Source organism: Zea mays, chromosome 8 (assembly GCF_902167145.1).
Source record: "Zea mays cultivar B73 chromosome 8, Zm-B73-REFERENCE-NAM-5.0, whole genome shotgun sequence".
In the NCBI taxonomy this organism is placed as follows: Eukaryota; Viridiplantae; Streptophyta; class Magnoliopsida; order Poales; family Poaceae; genus Zea; species Zea mays.
The window spans coordinates 168,814,515-168,842,477 of NC_050103.1; the positions used below are offsets into that span (position 1 = coordinate 168,814,515).

Sequence of the window (27,963 nt, forward strand, 5' to 3'; positions counted from 1 at the left end):
TTTGTTAGCTCAGCTCGTGACTCATTTTAAACGAACCGAGTCGAGTCACTAATGAGTCGAGTCGAGCGAGTTACCGAGTCACGAGTTTTTTGTCCAGCTCTAAGTATAACCCATCTAAAAACCATCCGTCTCATTTTTCCTCTTTCAATAACGGAACCGCAGCATCAGTAATTACATTAGGATATATGTTAAAATTAGCATGCTATAAAAAATTCAAATTAGCATATCGATGTATTACTGTTGAATCCAATTTACACCAAGAACTTTGATTTAATCGTTGAATGTTTGACTTTTAGTATTTAAGTGAAAATTTGTACAAATATTCAATAATGCCACACACTATAGTAATTCCGAAAACAAATTTAAGGATATTTCCCACTCAACTAAATATATAATAAATAGATATAATCAGTGAGAGTGTGGACATTAAAATCAAGCTGTTAAATTATTTCGAAACATATTTAGCAGACGATTTAAATATTTCGTGCAGATTCGGATCGAGGAGCGAAAAGACGAAGAGTTGTGCTAACATCCCTTGCAAAACAGAACAAATTCAGTAAAAGAACGGAGAAAAAAAAAAAGAGAAGTCCCTCCCATTCGTCGCTAATCACAATCCCGATCTCCAAGCAAACCCACCTCCCGTCAGTTCCCTACTCGCCGATCCAGATCTCCTACAGCTTTCCACTCCGCCACTCCAACCGGACGCCTCCGCCGTCGCCGGCGGCGGTCGAGCCACGCGCGCACGCCGCTGAGGAACCCGGAGAGGGCGGCGGCAATGGAGCAGCTGCGGACGTTCGGGCGGGAGCTGGCGATGGGGTCGCAGGGCGGGTGGGGGCAGTCCAAGGATTTCCTCGACCTCGTCAAGTCTATCGGCGAGGCGCGCTCCAAGGCGGAGGAGGACCGCATCATCGCGCGCGAGCTCGAGCACCTCAAGCGCCGCCTGGCCGACCCCGACGTGCCACGCCGCAAGATGAAGGAGCTTCTCCTCCGCCTAGTCTACGCCGAGATGCTCGGCCACGACGCTTCCTTCGGCCACATCCACGCCGTCAAGATGACCCACGACGAGTCGCTACCGCTCAAGCGTACCGGCTACCTCGCCGTCGCACTCTTCCTCGACGAGCGCCACGACCTCGTCATCCTCGTGGTCAACACCATCCAGAAGGACCTCAGGTCGGACAACTACCTCGTCGTCTGCGCAGCACTCACCGCCGCGTGCCGCCTTATTGGTGAGGAGGCCATCCCCGCCGTGCTGCCCCAGGTCGTAGATCTGCTCGTGCACCCCAAGGAGGCTGTGAGGAAGAAGGCCGTCATGGCATTACACCGGTTCTACCAGCGATCCTCCTCCTCCGTTTCCCACCTCGTCTCCAACTTCCGCAAGGTCCGCACTTTTCCCCTTCATTTTTGTGCTAAATTCATGTTTTTATATAACTGACCGAAACCAACATTGAATAGCTCATAATGATCATGCATGAGCTACAAATTGTCTCAAAAGACATCCTATGACCAATTCTTTTCAAGATGAATGGTAGTATGCATTTAGTAATGCCCCTGTTTGGTTCTTCTGGGGGGGCTTCTGGTCGCCAGAAGCTAGAAGCTGAACCACCAAACGCTCAACTTTTTAGCCAGCTTCTATAAAATTCGTTTAGCTAAAAACCATTCAAAAACAACATAAACACATAATCGGTTGAGTTGTTGCAATAGTAGTAATTCGTCATTTTGTAGATCCTGAGTCCTATGAACAAGTTTATCTTCCTTCGCACGTAATCCTAATAATACTTAGATTCTCTACACAGCCAGATTCTCAGAAAAGCTGGTCAGAAAAAAGCTGAACAAACAGGCCCAATGTCCCTTCTCACATGCCTTGATATTTAGTATGTGATGGGGACAGGGGCTTCCCGATTTTTATATCTATCGATTTAATGGAGAGCGACACACCGATACAACTTTAAATCACAAAGACCCGAAGCCTGCAACCTTAACACCACATCTCCTCTGGCTTTGGTTATCAACCGTGCCACAATCTTGTTGACCTTGTCGAGAAGGCTAATCTCTGCTGCGAATAGATGAACACAAGTAAGACTAAGATAAAACACACTCAAGTCTTTGGCAATTGCGGATGTATGATTAAGCACTCGAATTTTGGGTTTCACAAACTGATAACGACAACCGTTTTAAGACAAATTGTTCTAAAATAAAACCCGAAGTCCCGAACTCTAATGTGGGCAGCGACTACTGATTATATAGTCTAAGGGGCATCCAAGAACCTCAATTTGCGCCCCCTAGTTGATCAACATGTTACATGGCCCAACGACCCAAAAGACGGTGACTCAACACCTTGACAGATTCTGGACGTTGACTTGTTCTGACGATTCCCATTGACTCCAGTGGAACTTTGATGTCAAATCATAGCTATAAATTAGCTTATAATATCATCTTTTCATCCATAGATGAATCATTGAAAACATAGTTCGTATGTGTCTGAGGCGTTCATTTTACTGCAGACTAGTCCTGAATTCTGAGATGAACTTGAACTTGTTACATATTGGGCCTCCAATTTGACTTGGATGTCCTTGTTGGCCTCCTAAGGAAGTGGCCACGGGTGAGGGTGTCCAAGGGCTTCCTTGTTGTGTTCTCCATCTCCTTGAGGCATGTTCCAATTTAGACCAGGGTCCTAGGGTGAATATCAGGCTCACAACAACGACATAGTTTTTTCGGCAGAAACGACGTCAAATTACCATGATTGTTTGGAGGCCTTTTTGATGTGATTTTAAGGTCAAACTAGATCCATTTAAAAGCTTATCTAATAATCTTTCTATCAGGTGCTCATGGACGTCAAACTTACTCCGGATGGAGTTAAGACCTTCCTGATAAAGTATTGTTGGGCTTCCTAGGAAATGAATGTTCAACTTTAATGGACTTGCATTTTAAGATTTGACTTGTTCATGACATATCCATACTCCATCATTATCACTGTTGTTTCTAAACATAATTAAAATACTGATATTAGACAGTAACTAATTCTTAGTTTTATTATTATGCAAACATAGGAATGAGCTCACCTTATAATGAGCAGCTGTATCCGAAGTTTTCATGTCGTCATCAGTATGTCACTGTAGATACCACAGCAACTTTGGACTGAATATGCATGGACTTCCAAAGATGAAAATTTTGCATGTGCAGTACATTTTTACTTACGTTCTTAATTTCTTGCAAGCTAGAATGATTATTCTTATTTTAATCTCTGCATGGAGCAGTGAGGTTCCTAATATTGTTGGTTCTTGCTGTGTAGAGGCTATGTGATAATGATCCAGGGGTAATGGGTGCAACTCTATGCCCCCTCTATGACCTGATTTCGGAGGAACCAAATTCGTACAAGGATTTGGTTGTTAGTTTCGTTAACATCCTCAAACAAGTTGCTGAGAGGAGGCTTCCGACTTCCTACGATTATCACCAAATGCCTGCACCATTTATTCAGGTACTTGAGTTAAATTAAACATTATTTATTTGTTAGGTGCTGCTAGGTTGCTATTGCGAGTTATGCTTCTTTTATGGGTTTAAGCTTTCAGTTGTCACCATGCTATCCGGCTATCTGCCTTAGATTTTGTTTCTGTCATCGGCAGATAAAACTATTGAAGATACTTGCTGTGCTTGGCAGTGGTGATAAACAAGCAAGTGGACATATGTACACTGTATTGGGCGACATATTCAAGAAGGGTGACACTGCGAGCAACATTGGCAATGCTATACTGTATGAATGCATATGCTGCATTTCATCCATTTTCCCAAACCCTAAGATGCTAGTGGCTGCAGCTGAAACAACATCAAAGTTTCTGAAGGTTTGCACATGATCTTTATTATGGGAAAAATAAATGGCATGTTGTGTTCTTTGGAGGCTAACCAACTTAATCATCCTTGCATTGATTGCAGAGTGATAGTCATAATCTTAAGTACATGGGCATTGATGCTCTTGGCAGGTTAATAAAAATAAATCCAGATATTGCAGAAGAGCACCAGCTGGCTGTCATTGATTGCTTAGAGGTGAGGGTTGTGCCATTTGAAGCATTGAAAATGTATGACAAACATTTATTCTGTGATATGTTCCTGCCATCCATAGCGTTCATCCGTGTAACATGTTGCTCACTGCAAAAGAATAAGACAACCATTTTATTGTAGTCATGTTCTTGTTTCAGAATTTAACACAAGGAATGCATTTTTTTTTTCAGTTTATTATGTCCAACCTTAGTATATGCATTTCTTTGTATCAGCGATTTAGCATTTTTTTTGTTACTGTGTTTGGTGAGCACTCTCGATTTCTCACTCACTGTGTACTCCTGTGAATAGGACCCAGATGACACTTTGAAGCGCAAGACATTTGAGCTTCTTTATAAGATGACAAAGTCAACAAATGTTGAGGTGATTGTTGATAGGATGATTGAGTACATGATCAACATAACTGATCATCATTACAAGACAGAAATTGCATCACGTTGTGTCGAACTCGCAGAGCAATTTGCGCCTAGCAATCAGTGGTTCATCCAGGTTATCACATGAGTATTGTCCTAAATATTGTCATGCATCTTTTGTTGCCTCTTGAGAGCTGAACCTTTTCTTCCTCTATTCTCTTACAGACCATGAACAGAGTTTTTGAGCATGCTGGAGATCTTGTCAACATCAGAGTGGCACACAATTTGATGCGGCTAATTGCTGAAGGCTTTGGAGATGAGGACGAAGGTGCTGACAGTCAGCTAAGATCATCGGCTGTATGTACTCTAAACATCAAAGTTTCATTGTAACCACTTTTGTAATGCCAGACATGATTATTGTAGCTAAATACGCCTTCAATCATAATTTTATACCCCCCAGTTGGTCATTTTCTCTTGAATTTTCGAAAACAAAAGGATTTCATTTAGCTTGTTAAATTCACTTTGGTTGACCAATGACCATACAGAGATAGGGTGAATTGGGAAACTTATGTAAAGCTGGCCCAAAGCAAATATATTTCATGCTTCAATTTATGCTATATTGTTCAACTTTATTCTAGAGAATGTAAACAACGTTTTATGTAGCCACAATTGAACCTATTCTTTCCATATCTTCTCTGCTTGACCTGCCAGTGCCAATAACATTTTTTACTGCTAAAGAGAACACTTCTTTTGTACTTAAACAGGTAGATTCTTATGTCCGCATTGTCGGAGAGCCAAAGCTTCCTTCTTCTTTCCTTCAGGTAGTTATTTTTCTTGTCCTTTCTATTCCAAACTATAGTTTTGGGATGTTTTAAGTTGATTCATTATGTTCAGATAATATGCTGGGTGTTGGGGGAATATGGAACAGCAGATGGAAAACATTCGGCTTCTTATATTATTGGGAAATTGTGTGATGTGGCAGAGGCCCACCTCACTGATGACACTGTCAAGGTATGTTTTTGTAGTGTAGCCCATGTTTCATTGACCACCTTGGCCTCCTTATAACTTGCATGCTCTATGCTGAAATACGGTAATAGGTTCTAGTTAAGCTCCTTTGCGATCCAGTTCTGGGGTTGTTAAAAATTTTGAGTTTGGTTTGATAATCTTAAATTGTTCCTGGAGTTTTTTTTATGATTAAGCATCTGCACCCGATGCTTTAGGCGAGTTCCTATAAGCTGTTTTAGGTGAGTTCCTTAAAATCCATTTACGATATAAGAGAATATTAGCAGGTTACCTAAAACCTGTCTCCTACATTTCTTGAGGGAAGGAGAGCAGGTGTTGTGAGGAAGGGTGCTTCTTTTAGGAGATCTGTTAAAAATTATAGGTATGAGGGATGATATAGGAGATTTATTGCAGCACCATCGTCTCCTAAAATGCTACTTTTTAGGTATAGGAGATTGTATAGGAATACCTGGTGGAGATGCTGTCTTTTCTGCAATTTGTCGATTACAACGCATGCCACATTGTTGTTGGATAATTTGAAACTTGATATGTAGTTCAATCTATTAATCAACTATTTAGTAGGACTGTGGACTTCGGTATCATCAATGCCAAGTTGAAGCTCTATGTCCAATTTAACATATACTTGATTCCAGAAAAGTTGCAATTCTAGAATAGTGCTAAGTATCTCAAGTTTGACTAAATTTATACAAGTATGATTAGATTTGTGATGAAATATATTTTCATGGTATACCTATCTGAAGTCAAGCATGCTGATACTGCTTTCTACAAACTTAGTCAGACTTAAGATAATTTTTTAACCACACCTAGAACTGGTACCGAGTCAGTATATGTTTTTCCCCACATAGAAACATATATTGATGTTACCGACCACACTGTACATGACTTAATGTTTTTCCTTTACATGTGAAAAAAAATCATCCAGTGTCTTTATACCAGAGAAGTGGACGCATTTTATATTATGCATTGGACACTGGCTATTATTGATTATTTTTTCTGGAAGTCTATGCTCTGTTGTTGATATGTCTTTTTGTATGCCATTATTGACGTTTTATTTGATTTTTCTTATTTAAGGCGTATGCAATCTCAGCAATTCTGAAGATATTTGCGTTTGAAATCGCTCTTGGAAGGAGGATTGATTTGCTGCCTGAGGTAAATGAACACCTATGACTTTCTTTTTGCATACTCTGATTTTGGTCGGTATGTGTATCAGTTTAATATTAGCTTTAGTCTGTTTCAAGCCACACTGTTTCATTACATGTGTCTTCACATTCACAGAAAGAGCATCACGTTTCGCATGAAATTAAAAATAAAATTAGTTCCCATCTCATGGACATGCATTTTCTTATTCTGGTCTCCTGTTTGATTCATTGCTTCTGGCCTTCTGCAAGCGCTGTTATTTTTGAAGACATTAATTTCTGTTAAAAACGGCAGTAATACCAAGCATTGCAAAGTTGGACAACCGGCTATATAAAGCAGTCACAAGTATTCATCTCTTTATATATCCTCGGATGCTTGCATTGCATATTATTTCATGACAAATTTTACTAAAATAATTTATTATCATCATATTTGTTGTCAAGAACCACATGTATATTTAATCTGTTACATGATTTAACACTAGATGGGGATGGGAATCACACATGTATCTGATGTATATATAATTCCCAATTCCCATGGCAAGGAGGCCCTACTGATAAAATCATTAATGAACTTTCTTCAGGCATAATTGTACTAAGAAGTCACAAAAGGATAACTTCATTGTGGATTTGATAGCGTTTTTTGGTTTCTATAAATATATATATGTATATACATTCTCTCTTCTTGCAGTGTCAAACATTGGTAGATGAATTGTTAGCTTCACATTCAACAGACCTGCAGCAACGGGCATACGAGCTACATGCTTTACTAGGCTTGGGCAAAAATGATGTTGAAAGTGTTATGCCTGCAGATGCAAGCTGTGAAGATATTGAGGTAGTGTTATTTCATCCTTCTAAATAAACCTGAATTTTCTACTATCTAGTTTGCTTACTTCGAGATGCGAATGTTGGGGCATATCTTTTCCTGTTCCGCCAAGAGCATGAATTTCATTTTACACACATTTCACACATACGTGGTACATATTTACATTTCTAAGTATGTGTTTATAAGTCAGTTTACATTATTTGGGGCGCTTAAGGGATTTTCTTTTGGTTAGGGAGGTACTCTTAGTTGAATTTTATGTCTTTATGTGGCTTGAATCGGTTATTGTTAACTCTAATATGCTAGGAGAGCTTTATAGCTGTTTTTTCCGGTTAGGAAAGACAAACAAAAGGTAGAAGTGCGTCGCCACTCTCAAGCAAGGCCCCAGCCAACTCGCTGCCTCCGCCAGGTGGCGAGTAGGAGAGGCACCGTCGCCAGCATTAGAGGCCACCGCCAACCATCAGCAGAAGAGCGGCAACAAGCGCCCCCACGACTCCGACCACCAGGAGGTGTACGCGGTAGAGTCCTCCGGCTCACCATGCCCCTTGTGGTTGGAGGCCCCAATCGTGTTCGATCGACGCGATCACCCGAGCAAGGTCCCGCATCTTGGAACCTACCCCCTTGTCGTTGAAGCAATCGTTGGCCCGAAGCGTCTGTCCAAAGTCCTCATGGACAGGGGGAGCGATCTCAACATCATGTACGTAGAGACTTTTGATGCCTTGGGGATCGCACGCTCCGCGTTGCACCCCCAGCGCCGCGCCGATCCACGACATCACACCCGACTACGTCAAGTTTGAAGTGGACTTTCCAGGGGCCTACAATGCCATATTGGGGAGCCCGGGCTACGTCAAGTTCATGGTCGTTTCCAACTACACATACCTCAAGCTAAAGATGCCCGACCCCATGGGGTCATTATGGCGTCCACTTCCTTCCAAGCAGCCCATGCGTGTGAGCAAGCTAGCTGCGAGCTCGCGTCAGGACAAGCCGTTGTGAGAGAGTTGCGGAGGGGCGTCTACTCCAAGGCCGGACGCTCCCAAGGCCGAACCAGACTCTCCCAAGGCCGGTTCCGGCACATTCAAATCCGCCGAAGACACGAAGGACGTCCAGATCGACGACGCCGACCCTTCCAAGCATGTTCGAATCGGGGCAGCACTCTCCGACAAACAAGAAGACGCCCTTATCGACCTCCTCCAGGCTAATTGCGACGTCTTCGCCTGGAAGCCCACAGACATGTCGAGAATCTCGAGGGAATTTGTTGAACACTCCTTGAATATCCAGCCAACGGCCAGGTCGGTGACCCAGCGGCTTCGCCGCTTTGATGAAGAAAAATGCAAGGCCATAGGCGAAGAGGTAGCGAGACTCATGGCGGTGGGATTCACAAGGGAAATGCACCACCCAATGTCGGCTGCAAATCCCGTGCTTGTCAAAAAGAGGAACGTGAGTTGGAGGATGTGCGTCGACTACACAAGGCTCGATAAGGCGTGCCCCAAGGACCGTTTTCCTCTCCCACGTATTGACCGGGTCATGGAATCTACCGTTGGGTGCGAACTCCTTTCCTTTCTGGACGCATACTCGGGCTACCACTTTCATTACCCCCTTCGGCACATTCTGCTACGTCTCGATGTCGTTCGGCCTGAAGAACGTAGGAGCTACGTACCAGAGGTGCATGCTTTACTGCTTCGTCGACCAAGTCGGGCGTAACCTGGAGGCCTACGTGGACGGCATCGTCGTAAACTCCAAAAAGTCGGACGACCTCATCGCTGACCTGGAAGAGACATTTGCCAACCTCCGAAGGTTCTGAATCAAACTAAACCTCGAGAAATGCGTTTTCGGGGTCCCTAAGGGAAAACTTCTCGGCTTCATGGTGTCAGATCGAGGGATCGAGGCAAACCAAGAAAAAATAGAAGCCATCCGACGCATGGGCCCCATCCAGAACCTCAAGGGGGTACAACGACTGGTTGGGTGCGTCACCACGATTAGCCGGTTCGTGTCTAGACTTGGGGAAAAAAGGAATGCCCCTCTACAAGCTCTTAAGGAAAAGCGACCATTTATCTTGGACGACCGAAGCCCGGGAGGCCCTCGATCGAATAAAAGTTTTCCTCAACTTGTCACTGGATTTAGTGGCGCCCAAACTAGGCGAAACCCTCCTCTACGTTGCAACCACCGCCCAGGTGGTCAGCGTTGCACTGGTGGTCGAAAGAGAAAGCGAGGGACATGTACTCAAGGTACAAAGGCTGGTGTATTTTGTCGGTGAGGTATTGATAGAGTACAAGGCACGATACCCTCAAATACAAAAACTGCTCTACGTGGTCCTCATCGCCAAGTAGAAGCTGATCCACTACTTCGACCAACACCCCGTGTAGGTGGTGTCTACGACACCCCTTGGTGAGATCATCAGGATTCGGGACGCGTCTGGACGCATCGTGAAGTGGTCCCTCGAGCTCAACGAACTCGACATCGACTACGTTGCCAGAACCACGATCAAGTCCCAGGCCCTCGCCGACTTCATCGCAGAATGGACGGAGGTGCATGAGCCACCGCCGGTGGAGGACCCAGAGTACTGGACAATGTATTTTGATGGCTCCTATTTGAAGACCGGAAGTGGTGCAAGTGTTGTCCTCACGTCACCCCAAGGACACAAGCTCTGCTACGCCATTCACCTCCACTTTGACGCCACCAATAACATCGCCGACTACGATGCCCTTGTCAACGGGCTCCGAATCGCGGTCGAGGTAGGAGCACGACGACTCCTGGTCAGGGGCGATTCCAAATTGGTTGTCAATCAAGTCATGAAGGCGATGGAACCGCGCGACCCTAAGATGTGTGCATACTATGGCGAGGTACGAAAGCTCGAGGAGAAGTTCAAAGGTTTCGAGCTACACCATAGCTACAGACGTTTCAACGCTGAGGCCAACGAGCTATCAACCATAGCGTCAGGGCGAAAACTCGTCTCGGATGGGGTCTTCGCCTCAGACCTCTACGAACCCTCAGTAAAAATCAAGCAAGTGGAAGAGGAAAGTGCCGAGGGGACAAACGGCCCGAACACCTCGCCAGCCCACACCGACGAGTTGGTTGCGACGGCCGACCAGTAGGACTGGTGTCAGCCCCTCGTCAACCGATTATCAGACGGAGTACTACCCAAAGACGTGACCGAAGCCATGCGTTTGTCTTGAAAAGCAAAATCCTTCATGATCATTGACGGAGCACTCTATAAAAAAAGTGCCTTGGGCATCAAGCAAAAGTGCATCACATGCGAAGAGGGACGACAGTTGCTTGCCGAAGTTCACGGAGGAACATGCGGGCACCATGCAACCCAACGCACGCTCGTCGGAAAGGCGTTCAGGCAAGGATTCTATTGGCCAATTGCCATGGCCACCGCCGAGCAGGTTGTTCGTACCTGTGAGGGCTGTCAGTACTACGCCCGACAAACACATATGCTGGCTCAAGCGCTCCAGACCATCCCCATCATCTGGCCATTCCTTGCTTGAGACCTTCAAGAAAGCACCCGGGGGCTGCACCCACCTGCTTGTGGCGGTGGATAAGTTCACCAAATGGATTGAGGCCAGACCAATTGCCAAGCTCACATCATTGGAATTCGTATGCGCGGAAGTTCAACGTGGGGCCTACGATGACGGTAGGAAACCATACCATATCCATCGAGCCCCGGGGCTGAACCATGGGACCTGCCGCACATTACCGCATGGGCGTCAGCAATGAACCCGCCGCATAGATGGGAGTAACGGGCCTCGCCATACCGGGAGCACTACTTCGTACGACCAGGAGAAGGGGGCCCGCCACGACAGCCGAAGGATTCTTTCTCCCTTTACTCTCTCTCTCTCTATGAGATAGAGAGAGAGAGACAACAACATAAGGTCTGTCCCTAGAAATATAAAAGGGAAGGCCCCTCTTCCTCTTACACAGGCACACAGGCTATAACACATTCCATTGCAATATTACGATCAACACTACACTGGACTAGGGCTCCGGCTTGAACCATTATAAATCCCGTGTCCCAAGTTATTAGTTCGAGTCCCAACGATTCACCATTTGGAGTGAGTCCGCTCTAGCATCCCCACCGAACACAAATCTTATTGTCCCCCAGTTTCCGAAACCACGACAATGGTTGTCATATATCCCTAAAAACCTTGATTGCAATGCTAGAAGGTTGAGATTCCAAATGACTAAATGTGGTTATTTGTTATTTTTCATGCACGTGGACCTTCCCTTTTATTTTTCAAATTTTTTTATAAAGAGTAACAATCTTGTACATTTATGCTTGTATTGCAGGTCGACAGAAACCTCTCATTTCTAGACAGTTATGTGCAGCAAGCCTTGGAAAACGGTGCATCACCTTACATTCCAGAGAGTGAACGCTCTGGTCTTACAAGTGTTGGCAGCTACAGAAGCCAAGAACAACAGGAAACATCTGCCCATACTCTTAGATTCGAGGCCTATGAGATGCCTAAACCTTCTTTGCCACTAGCAACTTCACAAACCAGCATGTCCACACCAAATACTGACCTTGTTCCAGTTTCAGAGCCAGGCTACTATAAGGAAGACCATCAAACATCAAGGCCTCAACCACCAAGCGATGCGGTTTCTGGTGAGTTTGGTGTCAAACTCCGCCTTGATGGGGTTCAAAAGAAATGGGGAAGGTCAACATATTCCTCTTCCACACCCTCAAGCTCGATGTCCAGTCAACAAACAACAAATGGGGCCTCTCATTCTGATGGGGGAGGGCCAAGTTCACAGCCACGGGAGTCCTCATACGGTTCGAAGAGACAGCAGGGCACAGAAGTCTCAGCAGAAAAGCAACGGCTGGCTGCTTCGCTTTTTGGTTCGGCAGCAGCTAGAGCTGACAGGAAAGCACAAGCTTCTCGAAAGACAGGGAAGGACAGTCCCTCAACTGAGAAAGTAGCTACCACTAATGTGGCTGCCCAGTCTGTTAAGGAGCAAGTAATCCCAGCTGCTGCACCACCGCCTGATCTGCTGGATCTGGGTGACGAGACAGTTCCATCGAGCCGTCCATCGGCTGACCCTTTCTCACAGTTGGTGGGTCTTCTTGGACCAGCATCTGCTGCTCCGGCGCTTTCTGGGACTCCGGCTACCACTACCAGTACTTCCAAAGCACCAGATCTTATGTCAATCTTCTCAGATGATGTACCAACTGGAGTGACTAGTAGTGGGTCCACCGATCCCACTCCAGGTGATGCTATTTCGGTGAGCTCCCACAAAGGAGCGACGGCAGTGGCACCAAAGAAGGGCTCGAGCCTTCAAGATGCCTTGCAAAAGGACTCGACTGCACGGCAAGTAGGTGTGACACCGACAGGGAACAACCCCAATCTTTTCAAGGACTTGCTAGGCTAAAGGGGACAGTAAGGCACACCGTATGCTCCGCGTGGCCTCTTTGGGTAGATGGAGTTCATCTCCGACATGTCTCGATCACTGAAACAGCGATGATCTCGCTGTTTGATCAGCGTAGGAAAAGGGTTGCAACTTGCAAGGGCTATATTTGTTCTCGAGTCACAAGACACGACCTGTCCTCCTTCCAGTTGGGAGGGGGGTTGCGCTGTTGAGATCTGTGAATGGTTGCGGGTATTTTTCCTTTAACCTCTTGTGATTTTGTGCTGAGACTATTGTACATGTGTTTACATGACGTGTAATCTGTACATGAGACCGTGGTACAGAAGCGTGTGCCGGCGCATTTTTGTTCAGCTGGGCTAGATACACTACAATTGCTGGGCACTGGAAAGTAAAACAATGAAAGAATTGGTGTCATTCTCTGGCTGGAATAAAAATATAAAACGGTAAATGTGTAGTGTTGTTTATTGTTGATGAAAACAGTCGCAGATTTGTTTTTGCAACTTTTAACTGTTGAGAAGTAATGCAATTCTTTTTTTTTCGGTTCCATTCAAACCTACTTGCTGCGTAGGGCCATGGCCCATGGGGCATTCAGTATTTTCTCTCATAAAAAGGTCTACTACTATTCTTTTCTGGTTCTATTTAGTCGAGATCGTTGTTTTTGTCTAGGGAGTCTCTAGGTGGTCGATGGAGATCTAACGGCATCACTTCATCTGATTTCTTGCGTCATCGCCTTGTCGGGTAATCGTAGCCGGCAGGGACCAGCATTATTCATTATCCGTGTGTAGCTGCCCGGCACTTGTAGCTATAGGTGTACATTCGGACCGTCCGGCCCGGCCTAAGCCCGAAAAGCTCGTATTGTTTGAATTTCGGGCCGGTCCGGCCCGTTTGAATTTCGGGCCGTGTCAAGCCGGCCCATGGGCCTAGTCCTCAGCCCACGGCCCGACCCGTAATTGTTTAAACGTGCCAGGCTCATTTTGGAGGCTCGAAATTATAAAAGCCTAAAATTCACATTACGGCCTGAAATTCAATTTTCGGCCCGAAATTCACATTAGGGCCCGAAATTCACATCAAAGCCCGAAATTCAAAACAAATTTAATAAAACAAATAAAAGATAATACAAATAAATTTGACCAAAAGCAAACTTAATATTTGTATTAAGTTACCAGAGTTATGCAATAACTACCTCGTTTACAAATCATTTTGTTAGAAAGAAAAAGAATATAATCAGCTCTATATAAAGTTTGTAAGTTCAGTTCACTATCTAATGTTCATAACAAAAATAAAATTACATCAAATATTCTAATTCAAAGCTACAAAAAAACATCTAACTAACATTATCTCTAGCTTTGTGTTCTTTATCAAGTACATGAAAGTGTCGAATTAAGTGTGATTTTAATAAATACATGGGCCTTTTCGTGCCTCTATATGGGCCATTTCGTGTCTGCCTTAAACGGGCCGTGCTCGTGCCCGCCCATGGACCGCGACCTCGGCCCAAAACCGGTCCGACACTAAAATATTTCGTGCCGTGCCGTGCCTGGGCCGTGTTTTTTTTCGTGCTTCGAGCCGGTCTATGAGGCCCGGCCAAATGTACACCTATACTTGTAGCTTAAAGCATGTTTTGTTTAGTTAGCTGCAAGCGTCGCTTCAGGCTCGCACTGGTGCAGGCTGTGTGCATGCATGCAGATGAAGTCTGGGCACATCACCTTTTATTTTGTTTTTTCATCATAGAAATGTTATTGACTTTTTTACGAATAAAACTAGCCTATACTTGTTATAAAAATTTTAAAAAATTATTTATTTATTTTATCGGATCTTTGTTCTTATACTGACAACTAATCAAGAGGTGTATCTATTCAAAATACACTAAGGTCCCGTTTGTTTCGTTGGAATTGAATTCCGTTTTAATAATTATAATTTAGACAAAATTAATTAAGTTTATATATTTATATATGTAATATATTTGTATATTATCTTAAATCATATGACAGAGATAGTTGTATACTACATTTATGTTATAACGAAGCAAATAGAAGAATGTGCTATAAGTTATACATCGGAAAAATAACATGTAAATCTATATAATTAATTTCCATCTCTCATTCCATGAATTTGAGATAGGCTTATATGATAACTTTGAAAAGTGGTGGAATGTCACATTCTAAAAAAATAGTCTATTCCAATAGTAAGATTTCAATTCCTCAAAATGAAAGGAAACAAACGGGCCTAATATAAATAACTAAACAAAAGTCTATTGTGTAGCCACATAAGTCTGGATTCTGAGGTGATGGCGGGAGGACCAACCACGCGGAACCAACTTTTTGCATTTTAGTCTTTTTGCGTTTTTTCACAACTATGCTTTTTGCAGTTTTATTTCAAAAAATGGACTCTTGGCTCAGCGTCGTCATCATTGGCGTCTAGGTTCTGTGTGTCGGCGCCAATTTTTTTGACGTGCATATGTCAGATTGAGGGCCACAGTGGAACTGACGTGGCGCGTACCTCGATGTCGTAGATCTTGGCGCCGAGGTAGGCGTCATCGACCTCGCCGTCCAGGGGGTCGGCGCCAAGATCTATGGCACCGACCCCCTGGCACCTGCCACGTTGCAGGCACGTAGGAAAAGTTGGCGCCAATGATGCTGGCGCCGCTGTGCGTTATTTCGACGCCAATAATGACGACGCATAGTTGTGAAAAAACGTAAAAAGGGCTAAAATGCAAAAAAGTTGGCCACGCGGAAGCGCCCGCGGAAGGACTAAGGAGCCGGAGGCCTGTAGGCATCTCGACATGAGTTCGAGCTCCCATTTATCAGCAAAATAAAACTAATATTTAATTAACGATGTTAATTTGGCTAGCATTTATCTAATAGGTGATGAACTATGTTAATTTGAGGTTTAAATAATGTGATATATGAAATTATGAGTATTATTACTCTTTTCTAGTGTTAAATTAATATGGAACTAACTAGCAATTGATTATATATATATATATATATATATATATATATATTGTATATTAGGAGCTCTGGGCTTCCAATAACTAGAGGAAGCCCAGACCAGACATTGCAATCCGGTCGAGCCAGACCAGATTCAGACGTCTATAAAAGAAAATCCGGAGTGCTAGGGTTCAGTTTTTCACGCCCCATCCCAATTCATTAGCGACGACGGTTGCCCAATAGTGCGCGCGACGGTGGACCCCCGGCCAGTGGCTGCGGTGGACCCCCGGCCAGTGGCTGCGGTGGACCCCCGGCCAGTGGCTGCGGTGGACCCCCGGCCAGTGGCTGCGGTGGCCGCGACTCCCCGACCTCGACGTGCGGTGGCGGCGGTTCCTCGATCCGGAGTCGAGGCGGCGATTCCTAGGCCGCCGGCGGTGGCTCCCCGATCTAGAGGGTGAGCGACGGCAGTGCCCTTGTGCGGGCAAGCGGCGGCGTCCCCAGGGCCCGAGGCGGCGGCACTTCCAAGGCCGGCGAGCAAGCGGTGCCCCTCGATGTGCGAGTAGCGACAGCGACACACGAGGCGCGAGGTTCGAGCGGCGTCACGGGAGGTGCGAGGTGCGCGCAGCGACGATCGCGCATTACATCTTCCGATCCAGCGCAGTTCGGGCGGCCTGAATGAAGACATACATCCGGGGGCCCGAGGCGACGACACTTCCAAGGCCGGCGAGCAAGCGACGCCCATCGACGCGCGAGTAACAACGACGACGCATGAGACGCGATGTTCGAGCGAGCGACGTCACGGAAGGCGCGAGATGCGCGCAACGATGATCGCGCGTAACATCCTCTGACCCGGCGCAATTTTCCTTTCGATTATTGTGTTTTATGCCTACCACATGTATTATTTACGCAAAAAACTTATGCTTGAACACGGAGTTCGTATATCAGTTTACTGCATGCACATTAAAAAGGCAAATCCTTGATTTATGTTGTTCGTAATTTGTGCACATGCAATGAAAACTCTCACGATTTTTGCCATAGTTTTTGGATCTGTATAAAAATAGAAACTGCATGCATGCGACTGCCATGTTTTCGGGATCTGTCATAAAAATAGGATCGTAATAACAACCTACTAGAGTTATTAACCTCTCACATTGACTCGGTATTTACGCTTATAATTGAGGGATTTTATGCTCAAAACTTAATGTTTTTATGATCCACCTGGAGATGCGTCCACCAGTGACCAACATGCCAGATTTTTTACGCAGTGTAAGGAATTGCATAAATACCTACACCATGTAGTATAATTTATTTCAGTATATATCATAAACTAGTTCTAACGCGTTTAGCTGCATGGCTGTTAGAGGGATCCTATATTTATGAAGGAAATAAAACATTAAATTTTATTTTTTGTTTCTATGAATGCAATTCATTTCTTTTTATTGTATATTCTTTTCATCATAAATTCGTGTGCATGCAGCTAGTAACAGATTTTTACGCAGTATACCGAATTGCATAATTATCTACACAATATAGCATATTTAGTATCAATATATATCATAAAATGGTCATTTCGAGTCTAGTTGCATGGCTGTTGCAGTTGCAGCGATCCTAAATTTATGGAGAAAATAAAGCATTTAAAATAGAAACCGCCACACATATATTTCCTAAATTTACGCGCATGCAAGAGGACGTGTTTAACTCATGCATGCATTTTGCCATAATTTTCGGATCTGCCATAAAAATAGGATCATAATAACAACCTATTAGAGCTATCAACCTCTCACATTGGCTCGGTATTTACGTTTATAATTGAGAGATTTTATGCTCAAAACTTAAACTATTTACGCTCCATCCCGGAGATGCGTCCACCAGTGAACAACATGCCATATTTTTTACGCAGTGTACCGAATTACATAAATACCTACACCGTGTAGTATAATTTGTATCAGTATATATCATAAACTAGTTCTAATACATTTAGCTGCATGGCTGTTAGAGGGATCCTATATTTATGAAGGAAATAAAACATTAAATTTTATTTTTTGTGTCTATGAATGCAATTCATTTTCTTTCATTGCATATTTTTCTATCATAAATTCGTGTGCATGCAGCTAGTAACAGATTTTTACGCAGTATACCGAATTGCATAATTATCTACACAATATAGCATATTTAGTATCAATATATATCATAAAATGGTCATTTCGAGTCTAGCTGCATGGCTGTTGCAGTTGCAGCGATCCTAAATTTATGGAGAAAATAAAGCATTTAAAATAGAAACCGCCACACATATCTTTCCTAAATTTACGCGCATGCAAGAGGACGTGTTTAACTCATGCATGCATTTTGCCATAATTTTCGGATCTGCCATAAAAATAGGATCATAATAACAACCTATTAGAGCTATCAACCTCTCACATTGGCTCGGTATTTACGCTTATAATGAGGGATTTTATGCTCAAAACTTAAACTATTTACGCTCCAACCCGGAGATGCGTCTACCAGTGAACAACATGCCAGATTTTTTACGCAGTGTACCGAATTACATAAATACCTACACCGTGTAGTATAATTTGTATCAGTATATATCATAAACTAGTTCTAATGTGTTTAGCTGCATGGCTGTTGGAGAGATCATATACTTATGAAGGAATAAAACATTAAATACGATTTTTTGTTTTTATGCGTGCAATTTATTTTCTTCTGTTGCACATTCTTTCCATCATAAATTCGTGTGCATGCAGCTGGTAACAGATTTTTATGCAGTATACCAAATTGCATAATTATCTACACAATATAGCATATTTAGTATCAGTATATGTCATAAAATGGTCCTTACGAGTCTAGCTGCATGGCTGTTGCAGCGATCCTAAATTTATGAAGGAAATAAAACATTTAAAAATAGAAACCGTCACGCATATCTTTCCTAAATTTACGCGCATGCAAGGGAACGTGTTTGAGTCGGCATGCATTCCTTTTTAGCGCGCATGGGGCGGGTGACGCACCCAACAACCTGGTTGAGTCGGCACGTTAGGTTGAATCACGTTGCAGGGTGGTCGGCCTGGGCTTTCTTTAACTATTGGAAGCCCAGGGCTCTCGTTATACCTGCCATATATATATACTAGATAGGTGCCCGTGCGTTGCAACGGAAACATATCGTCAGCATAGGGAACACAACTCCTACCAATCTAGTATCAAAGGTCTCAACGATCATGAGCTCTGTCGCTGCCTCTAGACAGCAGCCGCCTCCCAGCAACGTCCAGCGCGCTGGTCGCAGCCCCTGCTTCGTCAGGAGCCATGATGCTTCGCCGATTTCTTGTGTACAATTCTCACTAAAATTCAAAATCGCTGAAACAGCATGTGCCTATAAACAAGAAGAGCAATACAGGTCAAAATAGATTGCCAGGTCCTAAGAAGTATGACATGAAAGCAGGGGCAGTCTACTGATAAGAACAGATACTACACTTGATCTTAGCCAAAAGGCGGAGAAAGGTATGAGTTGCAGCTAGGCACTCTCGCTTTCCTTTGTAGCGTGCCTCGTGCCCCTTCCGCATCTCTGCTAGCGATGTGGGACTATAAACAGATGCACCGTGTCTATTCTTCTTCCATGCGGTCTGGCGCACCTTCCGTTCGCGCGAAAACGCTCCTTGTTTGGGCCTAATGCTGATTTCCCGCTCGCGGCCTCATGGGCCGTATTGTAAAAGGAGCGTACAAGTTGCAAGGCGCTCTCTCTCTCTCAGACTCGGTCAAGGCCAGACGACCTGAAGGGTGATGTCGCAAGCAGGCTCCGTCTCTCACGGTCAACAGCTTACGGGCTCCTATCCTGCTTCCTATCCTGCTTTTTTTCTTTCTCAGAAGCAGGAGAGCTTGCCTCAAACTGACAGCACTATAAAGCGAGGTCAAGGTTAAGGATGATAATGAATAATGATTTAAATATTTCTTCACAGTTTGTTTAAATTCTTAATTAATTATAATTCAAAATTGAATAGAAACAGTGTCCGATTTTAATCGGGTTGGATCCATAAATTGTATTGTGTACGATTTATAGCACATTACCACACTAAAACCGGCAACAAGCAGTTACAGCTGACATTTGTACGGAGTGTACCATTTTCCAAACAATTTTCTGGTGGAAAATTTTCGGCAAAAATGCATGACCGCCTCAGTGCCTCATGGATGGCAGATGAAAACGTAAGCAACAAAAATAGCCAACAAGGTTCGCCCCAGCTCCACGTTCAAAATATTATGTAAGGTACGGCAACACGCCCAGAAAACTATTGCCAAGTTGAACTACATCCAGGAAAAAACGTTAATAAAAGCATAAAGCACATCTGTCACCAAATGCATCTGAAATATATTTTTCAATAAATCAAAGAAAGAGAAATAATAAACTGATATACATAATTAGTGGTATATGGTCAATCTGTTTGGTTTTTTATGACCTGCAACCAACATATAGAATTAAAGTTGTAGAATTGCAATTTTCAACCAACATATAGAATTAAAGTTGTGCTGCACATAAATGGATATTGTAATAGAAAATAGTGGTCAAATCAATGGATATGTACTCGCTCTCGTTGTATGCTACAAACAAAGGAAATGACAATAATTATGGAACTGGAAGAAGAATATGCTATCAAACAACTATAACATGAAATGAAACTGATATCCTTATGGAACCAGAAGGAGCATACCCTCTTTAATTTTCGCATCTGAGACTGAGATTCTTGAAGGAAAAATTCAAACTTCAGAACCCCCTTCTTCAGCCCTTGATCAGTTCTCCGGTGCTTTTCTAACTGCCAAAAAATGAATACAATAAACATAGCATTCTTCCAACCGGAAATCTAGAAGAATTGCTTGCCTATACAGCACAAATCAGGTTTATTGAAGCAAAGAAAACTTAAAACTACAATTTTGAATCAATAGCCTAATAAAAAGATAGCTTGATATAACAGCACGTGAGCCAAATGTAATAAGCAGGCCACTATTCAGCATGAGAGAAATATATTTTTCAATGTTCAACTCCAAAGAATTTGGACCCTGAAACTGTCGTTCCATTCTGATCAGAGCCAAGGTTCAGTACAGGCCCAAGGTACTCCAGGCCTAAGGTATAAAGGTGAATTCCACTTCCTGCACCACTGCATCCTATAACTCCCATATATGTTTATGATCATCCTATGCCATCATACAGTTCGCAATACCACGGAAAAAGGCTTATTCACATATCACTAAGTATGAATCCAACGAGAGTAAGCCAGACACGAGAAGAGTTCGCTGGTATAGTATCGCCTTAGCAGTGTTTATTCACAGTTCACAGCAAGCAAGGAGGGCAGCTAAAGGGAATAGCATGTGGACCTTATTAGGGGCGGCGACAGTAGAGACGAGGCGGAGTGCAAGCAGCAGTGCGCCACCCATCTTGCTCTAGTTCCCCTTTCGCTTGGTCCTCCCCCTCCCCCTGCAGCAGCACAGAGGAACACAAGATTGAATCGAATAGCGCAACACTGAGTAGGAAGGGAAGATCGGATCAGAACAAACTCAAGAATTGAATCAGCTAGGAGTTGTTGATCCAGTACCTTATTCTTGAAGCCTGCTTGCTTTGGTTCGCTTCTCTTCTCTACTTCCGTCTTCTGGATCTGGTGGAGCCACCTCGTCGGAGCCTCGATCTGCTACCGCAACAAGAATCACTAAAGTCGGGAAGTCGACGAACGCGGACTTGAACTTGGATGGCGGTCGGCCACCGCCAGAGGCGACGCCGACGAGGGTGAGGATGGGTAGAGAGGCGGCTAGGTTTTTAGGATTTGGAGTTAGGGGCCGGACTCAGGCCCACCGCCATGTGCCCGCCGTTCGCCTCTTTGGCTAGCATCGCGGGCTCGATGTCCTCATCCCCGATGAGGATAGCCAGCACGACGCTATCAGGGGTCAGGGTCGGTGATGCGGAATCCACGCCCCCATGGCAGCGCTTCTTGGGGCGGTGCCTCCCCGCGGCGGGGTTTCCTGCTGCTGGTGGCTGTAGCGGTGGGGGACGCGAGGAGGACGGGGTGGGGCTGGGACCACGCGACGGGCGTGGAGCGGGACACCGAGGAAGCGTGGAGCGGGGCACCAAGGACGGGGATACGGCGAGCGGAGGTTTCTCCGCTGTTGTTCCGCTGGCGTAGGGACGGTCGTTCCGCGTCATGGCTGGCGGCGTGGGTGCGGAATCCGCGGCGGACGTGGGGTTGCCCGGGCGGTACGCTGGCGCGCGTGGCGGTTGGGTGCCAGACTCCGGCGTGGGCAAAGGGCTGCGGCGCGGGGGCGGTTTGGTACTGGATGGATGCGTGGGTGTGGATTTCGCTGCGGCGGCGGCGTTGCGGTAGCGGAGGTCGGCGGGATTGTGCGGTGAACAGGCGGGCGTGCGGGGGATGCCGTTGCGGTAGCGGAGGTCGTGCGGCAGGATGCGCGGGGAACAGGCGGACCGCGGGCGTGCGGAGGTTTCGCTGCCGCGCGGGCGTGCGGGAGCGGCGTTGGGTAGGGGAGCGGGGGCAGTCTACAAATGACACTTAATAGTTGTAGATATATATATATATATAAATATATATATATATAATATTTTTTTGTTCCGTCTCGTGAGTTAAATAAGTCAGCTCGAGCTTACAAAAGAGCTGAGATGATTTTTTGAATCGGTTGCTTAACAAGTCGAGCCGTGGGCCTCACTGCAACCATGGACCTAATCCGACGGGCCCATGTGTTGGGGTGCCCTAGGCCTCGCGCTAACCCAGGGCGGCCCAGCAGTGCGTCTTCCGTCACAAGAGAAGCATTCCGGATTCCAGAGAGCTTACACGCACGTATCTGCATCACCCGTGACGTACTCTGCCTGGCTTGTATTGTTATTGTATCCCAGTTCCCAGTCAACTAGTGTGCAATGCAATGCATGATCCCAGTATAGTACTCCCTACTCCGCAGTGGTATAGACTTTAGTAGTATATAATGCTAAGCGTGTATCTGTTGTGGTTACCATCTCGTCAGGTAACCACGTTGTCAGCATCACCCGTGTTTTATTCCACTTGTCTATTCCTCAAAAAAAAGCAGACAATTATCGATGCTAACGTATAATCAAATGAAAGTCCCACCAATATATTATTGTCCATTGTAAATAACTGTTGTTTTTAGAAGCAGCAGATATAAAACCGGGCTAAGAGATTGGCAACACCCACATCCAGCATGCGTCAGATGTAGTACCTACCACGCGATCGATGGTGAAAGGCTTTGAAGGCATTTCTATATAAATGCTCATGGTCCATCATCCGGATCAAAAGGTTTAATTGGACCGGTCCACCAGAAATCAATTACACCAAGAAATCAATTGGGCCAATAAATCAACCACACCAGCTGATCAGGAGTCGAAACCGCAACAACAAATATTCATCAATTCAAGTTTATCCAACCATTCAAGGTTATAAACAATAACAAATATTCAACTATTCAATATTTACTTTAGTCATTCATTATTTTTAAAATTTTATAAGGAAGAAACATTCGACAATTCAAGTTTACTTCAACCATCCATTTGTTTAATGAAGTATATTAGAAATAAACATTCAACATTTCAAAGTGATAATCGGGGTGGGAGACGACGATTACAATGGATGAGTGGGGGTGGGGGTCGGCATGGTTGTGGGTTGAGCTGGATCGAGGCGGAGTTGTTGAGTTGTAGATGGGTAGAGCGATGGTTCCAACGACGCCCGAGGGGAGGAATTGCTAGCAAGCGGGGAATGGCTGAGCATAGTAATATTTGCGTACCTCTAACTACTTGATACTTGCATGCACCATTGTTGTACTCAAAGGGGCTTGTAGTCTTGCAATATTACACCAGCTATAATTGTAGTGTGACCGTCATCGATGAACTGGAGGGAATGACGCCTACAACATTCCAACCAAAAACTTGATATTGAAGAAGACAAAGAGTAGTCTAGGAGAGTCTATCTCAGAGATCCACTAGAATGTGGAAGGTTAGATCCATATCCATATAGTTACCCAACCAGGAGCGTAGCCCTTGCAAGGGCATCTTTATAAAGGGTTTTAACAAGGACTAAGGGAAAGCGAGGAGCTTCTCGATACCCCAATAAAAATTTTAGAGTCGTTGATGAGAGTCTGTATCTATTTTGATTATATATTTTTGTTTATCACGTCTACCATGAGATTTGATGGCATTCTAGGTGGCATTGTCGATCCTAGAATAATCTTAACATACTCTTTTTTTATTGGTCTCTTTGAGAGGTGTTTGAGAGTCTACCCTCAAAAAAAAATATTAGCAGCAATTTAATCAGTCTCTAGATCAATTTTGTTGGTCCACTACTTTTCTCGTCTCCAACTAAAGACATGCTAGTGCGTGATCTAGATCTCTTCTAACATCAACGCGAGGTGAATGGTTGTGATAAACTAGAAAATTATCACCATCAAAGCATCTAAGTAGTGGTTTTGGGGGGCAATATTCTCCTTCTGTTGTGCCCTAGCAACACCTTCCAATTGTAGTTGTTGTTTTAAGGTGGGCTTGATAGGACATTCAAGTTGACTATCCAGTAGATGTTGCATGTGGTCGTGCAAAATGTTGTTATGCACTATAGTCAACATTGTTATATTGTGAAGTTTGAAATAAGGAGGTGAGGCTGCCCGCACTGGCGGACTCAATGTCGAACGCTACGGAGATAGAGTTTACTCGTGTGCTGCAGCGACGTACTCGGCACCGAACGCTACTCTTTCTCTCACTCCAAATCTAGCGCTCATTCAACTCTACTCCAAATCCAGCGCACTGGTTAGGGCAGTTGCATGCGGATGGGCCCACCTCCCACATGCGCCACGGAGGGAAAAAAGTGTGGGAAAAAATAATAGAATATGTGATAGTTGGTATAGGGTAGATATTTAGGGTGAATATGAACGTGGAGTATTATAGGATAGAGTAGAGAATCTTGCTGACTAGGATGAAATATTCCTTTTAGAGTAGAAATTTAGGGTTCCATGAGTGCGGATAGCCTGAGTAGGAGAGCTACGGGAGATAGTGCTACAACTCCTACCACAAGCCATCATAATGGCTTCGATGAATAAGTCTAAATAAGATGAAGGGTGAAGGCCTAGAAATGTTTCTCTCGGATCCCCCACATAAACATTGAACCTCTTTTAGGTTGCAATATAAGTTTTTACGTGAGAATATGCTTTTTCTGTGAGATAAATTGATTTTCATTAGATTAAACACAATATGTGTTCCAAAGAAGCCATAACCCAAATTATAACAAACCCTATAGTAAACCCAAAGACAAACTGCTTCGTAAGGACCACCATAACCGTAGCCTATTAAGGGCATGTACAACCAGAGATCTTTGATCGGTTTTTTAGATATAAGGGACAACTAAGAGACAATATGATAGAATCTTTAACCCCTAGATTATAATGTAGTTAAGATACAATAAGTATAGAAAATAGTGAAGAGACAGACGCTTCACGAAGAGCTCATCTCTTAAATTTTTTTGTTTAACCCTTAGAGTTTTCTTAAAAAAACCCTCAACTAATGGGGTTGTGCATGCTCTAATTAAACTGGCTCTTGTTTCCTATTCCTCTATTGCCTTTTGACCTATATTCGCTCTTGAAGAGTGTTGTTGACAATAAAGTTGCTTGTGATGAGACTTCTCTTATCCAGCCGAGTCGGAAATTCAATTCGAACCTTTTTTTTATAACCATGCAAAAATGTTTAGTACTACCTCCGTTCACAAATATATGACATTGTTGATTTTTTTTAAAACTTTGACCACCCGTCTTATTCGAAATATTTATTTAAAAATATAAAATAAATCATAACAAAATAAACGATAACTCAAGTTTTTTAAAAAAAAACAAGTGTCAAAGTAAAAAAAAAAATCAACAGTGTCATATATATAGTATATGCAGGTGGCGCGAAACAGCGGAACAGTTGGGGACGGCACCTTGACACATGTCTGCGAAAAAAAGTGCATTTTCCCTTGACCTGAAGCTAGTAGACGTTGACCTGGAGTCCTTTATGAAGGCTGCTTGCTCAGTTGCTCTCACTGCTAGTTGCCAAGGGCAGCGAGCTGCTTGCTTATTACTGTCCTATTGTCTGCCTCCACCTGCCGGTACGAATACGAACTCGCATCATGCTCGGTGCTCCAACCAAAGCCTCTTTGATCATCTCCTCTCCGCCCTTTTCACTTTTTACTGTTTGTGTATCTCCATTCTCTAGATATCTATCCTTAGCTATAGCTGTATATCGAACAAATTAACGTGCGAGCAAGAAGCAACAGTGTTGTTTCAGTTGCTGTGTCTTGGTTATCCTCTCGCTTTTGCTTGATCAACTTTCTTATTATACTGTACCAGCAAGCAAGGGATGTGGAACAGCAGATCACACTTCGCCGGCGGGCAGGACAACGACGGCAACGACGACCAGCCATACGGATACGGATACGGTGGCGGCCAGCAGTATGAAGCAACCGGCGGCAAGAAACGAGCGTCCTCGAGGCTGAAGAAGAGCAGCGGCAGCAAGAAAGACGACGAGTACACCAAGTACGCAGGCAACAGCAACGAGGCCGACGACAACCGCCGCAACAGGCCGAACGACGACAATAACTACAACGGCGGCGGCGGCAACCACTACAGCGGCGCCGGCGCCGCAATAGGTGCGCCCTACTACGGTGCTGCTGGCGCCGGCGGCTACGGGAGCAGCTCTCCCTACTACGGCAACGCCGCTGTCCACGGCACCGGCGGCGACGGCGGCGGCGGCTACGCACCGTACAACAACGCTCCCGCCGCCTTCTGGGCTCCCCAGGACGGCACCAGGTCGCCCATGTTTATCAGCACTAGGGAGGTGCACGTGTACGGCGCGCCTGGCGGGTACGACAACTACGATGGCAGCAACAACGACGACCGCCAGAGGAGGAGAGGCGGCGGCGGATTCTTCGGGCCCGCGTTCCATGCCGTCGGCCGCTTCTTCGACCGCAAGTTCGGCTTCAGCGACAGGGACTGAAGCGCACATACGCCGGCGTTGCCATGCATTGCAACATGTATGCTCGCGGGCATCTCGTCAATCGACGACAGATCTATCTGCCATCTGCATGCGTGCAATTACACTACCTAGCTTCTTCGTCCGCGTACTAGTGCCCTGCTATCGTTAGCTAGAGCTCACTGCTCACCACCAGGAGCCGTTTATTGCATCAAAGTATTTATTCCGAGTGTGCCATCCAGTGTCGTATTTGGTTTCCGTTGTGATGGAGATGAACCGTATGTATACATTAATACATGCATGTCTATAGCAGAATGCAAATATGCATATGTGTGGTGTGTGCTTGCTGCTGAGATTTGTGTGCAAGGGCAGCAAGCTAGTGTGTGTGCTATACTATTTTGTTTGTAGACAGTGTAATAATTATATTATGTATATGGTAGTGGTAATTGTTTAAGATAGGGTTGCGAAAACCTTTGAATAATACGTACACAGTGCATACACAAAAAATACTCATATACATGCACGCGCAGTAAACTCTTTGAATACGTACACACACTCTAGTACTCTACCCTTACAAACATCTCCAAAAAAATTGGCTGACGGATCTCTTCTCAAAGTCAAGGATACTTCTATTCTATAAGTACAATCCGGATTTGTGTAGCTATACCTTTCTAAGGTTTCCACTAAGGAAAACCATAGAAATGTTTCCCTTAGTAAGGGAAATCAGATGAGTCATCATCTTCTTATTCATTTTTTTCATGTAGTTGATATGGGTTGATCTACTAGCACTAAATCATCCTTCGTGTTTTGATAGTAATTGTTATGGGCATGAAGAATATGTGGTCATTACACCAAAATTTATGGAATAAACACATGGTGACATGGCATGGTTTCTCAGATTAAATATGCCGTAAGTATTGGATCAGGACTACTCATCTAACTCTATTTTTTTTTACGAATCGTAGTACTGACGCAGACGCTCATATGTTATATATGTACGCACACTCAACCCCAGCGAATAACTTTAGTCTGTGGTGACTCCTCCTTATTGGCAAAAATGATTAGATTCACGTGCTCGGGTGCGCGGTGAAATGGTTAAGAAGTTTGATCTCTTCACACCGGAGGATGGGCCTTCGCAACTAAAATAACTTATGCAGACTGAAAAAAACAAAGGTATTTGATATATATATATTTTGTGTTGTGTGTGTTTTGGGCCATCGATTGTTCACTGACTAATACGCGACTCTGGTTTTGTTCCCCCCAAGTGCTGATCTAACGAGTGGCCGAGTGGATCTATTTTAGTTGG

General features: G+C 44.4%; 2 protein-coding genes and 1 non-coding gene across 3 annotated transcripts; 2 read left to right on the forward strand and 1 right to left on the reverse strand.

Moving 5' to 3' along the window:
• The first annotated feature begins 506 nt into the window (after positions 1-506).
• Positions 507-13,256, forward strand: LOC103636362 (AP-4 complex subunit epsilon). The gene is made up of 11 exons (XM_008658720.4): positions 507-1,378; positions 3,290-3,475; positions 3,621-3,836; positions 3,928-4,038; positions 4,342-4,539; positions 4,629-4,760; positions 5,168-5,224; positions 5,298-5,414; positions 6,498-6,575; positions 7,254-7,397; positions 11,673-13,256. The coding sequence occupies exons 1-11, from the start codon at positions 776-778 to the stop codon at positions 12,750-12,752; spliced, it is 2,922 nt and encodes a 973-aa protein (XP_008656942.1). The 5' UTR covers positions 507-775; the 3' UTR covers positions 12,753-13,256.
• A 5,719-nt stretch (positions 13,257-18,975) lies between these two features.
• Positions 18,976-19,172, reverse strand: LOC111590071 (U2 spliceosomal RNA). The gene has a single exon (XR_004852355.1). It is a non-coding gene; the product is annotated as a U2 spliceosomal RNA (small nuclear RNA).
• Positions 19,173-25,714: 6,542 nt separating this feature from the next.
• On the forward strand, positions 25,715-27,138 carry LOC103636363 (cold and drought-regulated protein CORA). The gene is made up of 2 exons (XM_008658721.2): positions 25,715-25,794; positions 26,036-27,138. The coding sequence occupies exon 2, from the start codon at positions 26,046-26,048 to the stop codon at positions 26,679-26,681; it is 636 nt and encodes a 211-aa protein (XP_008656943.1). The 5' UTR covers positions 25,715-25,794; positions 26,036-26,045; the 3' UTR covers positions 26,682-27,138.
• Positions 27,139-27,963: the final 825 nt, after the last annotated feature.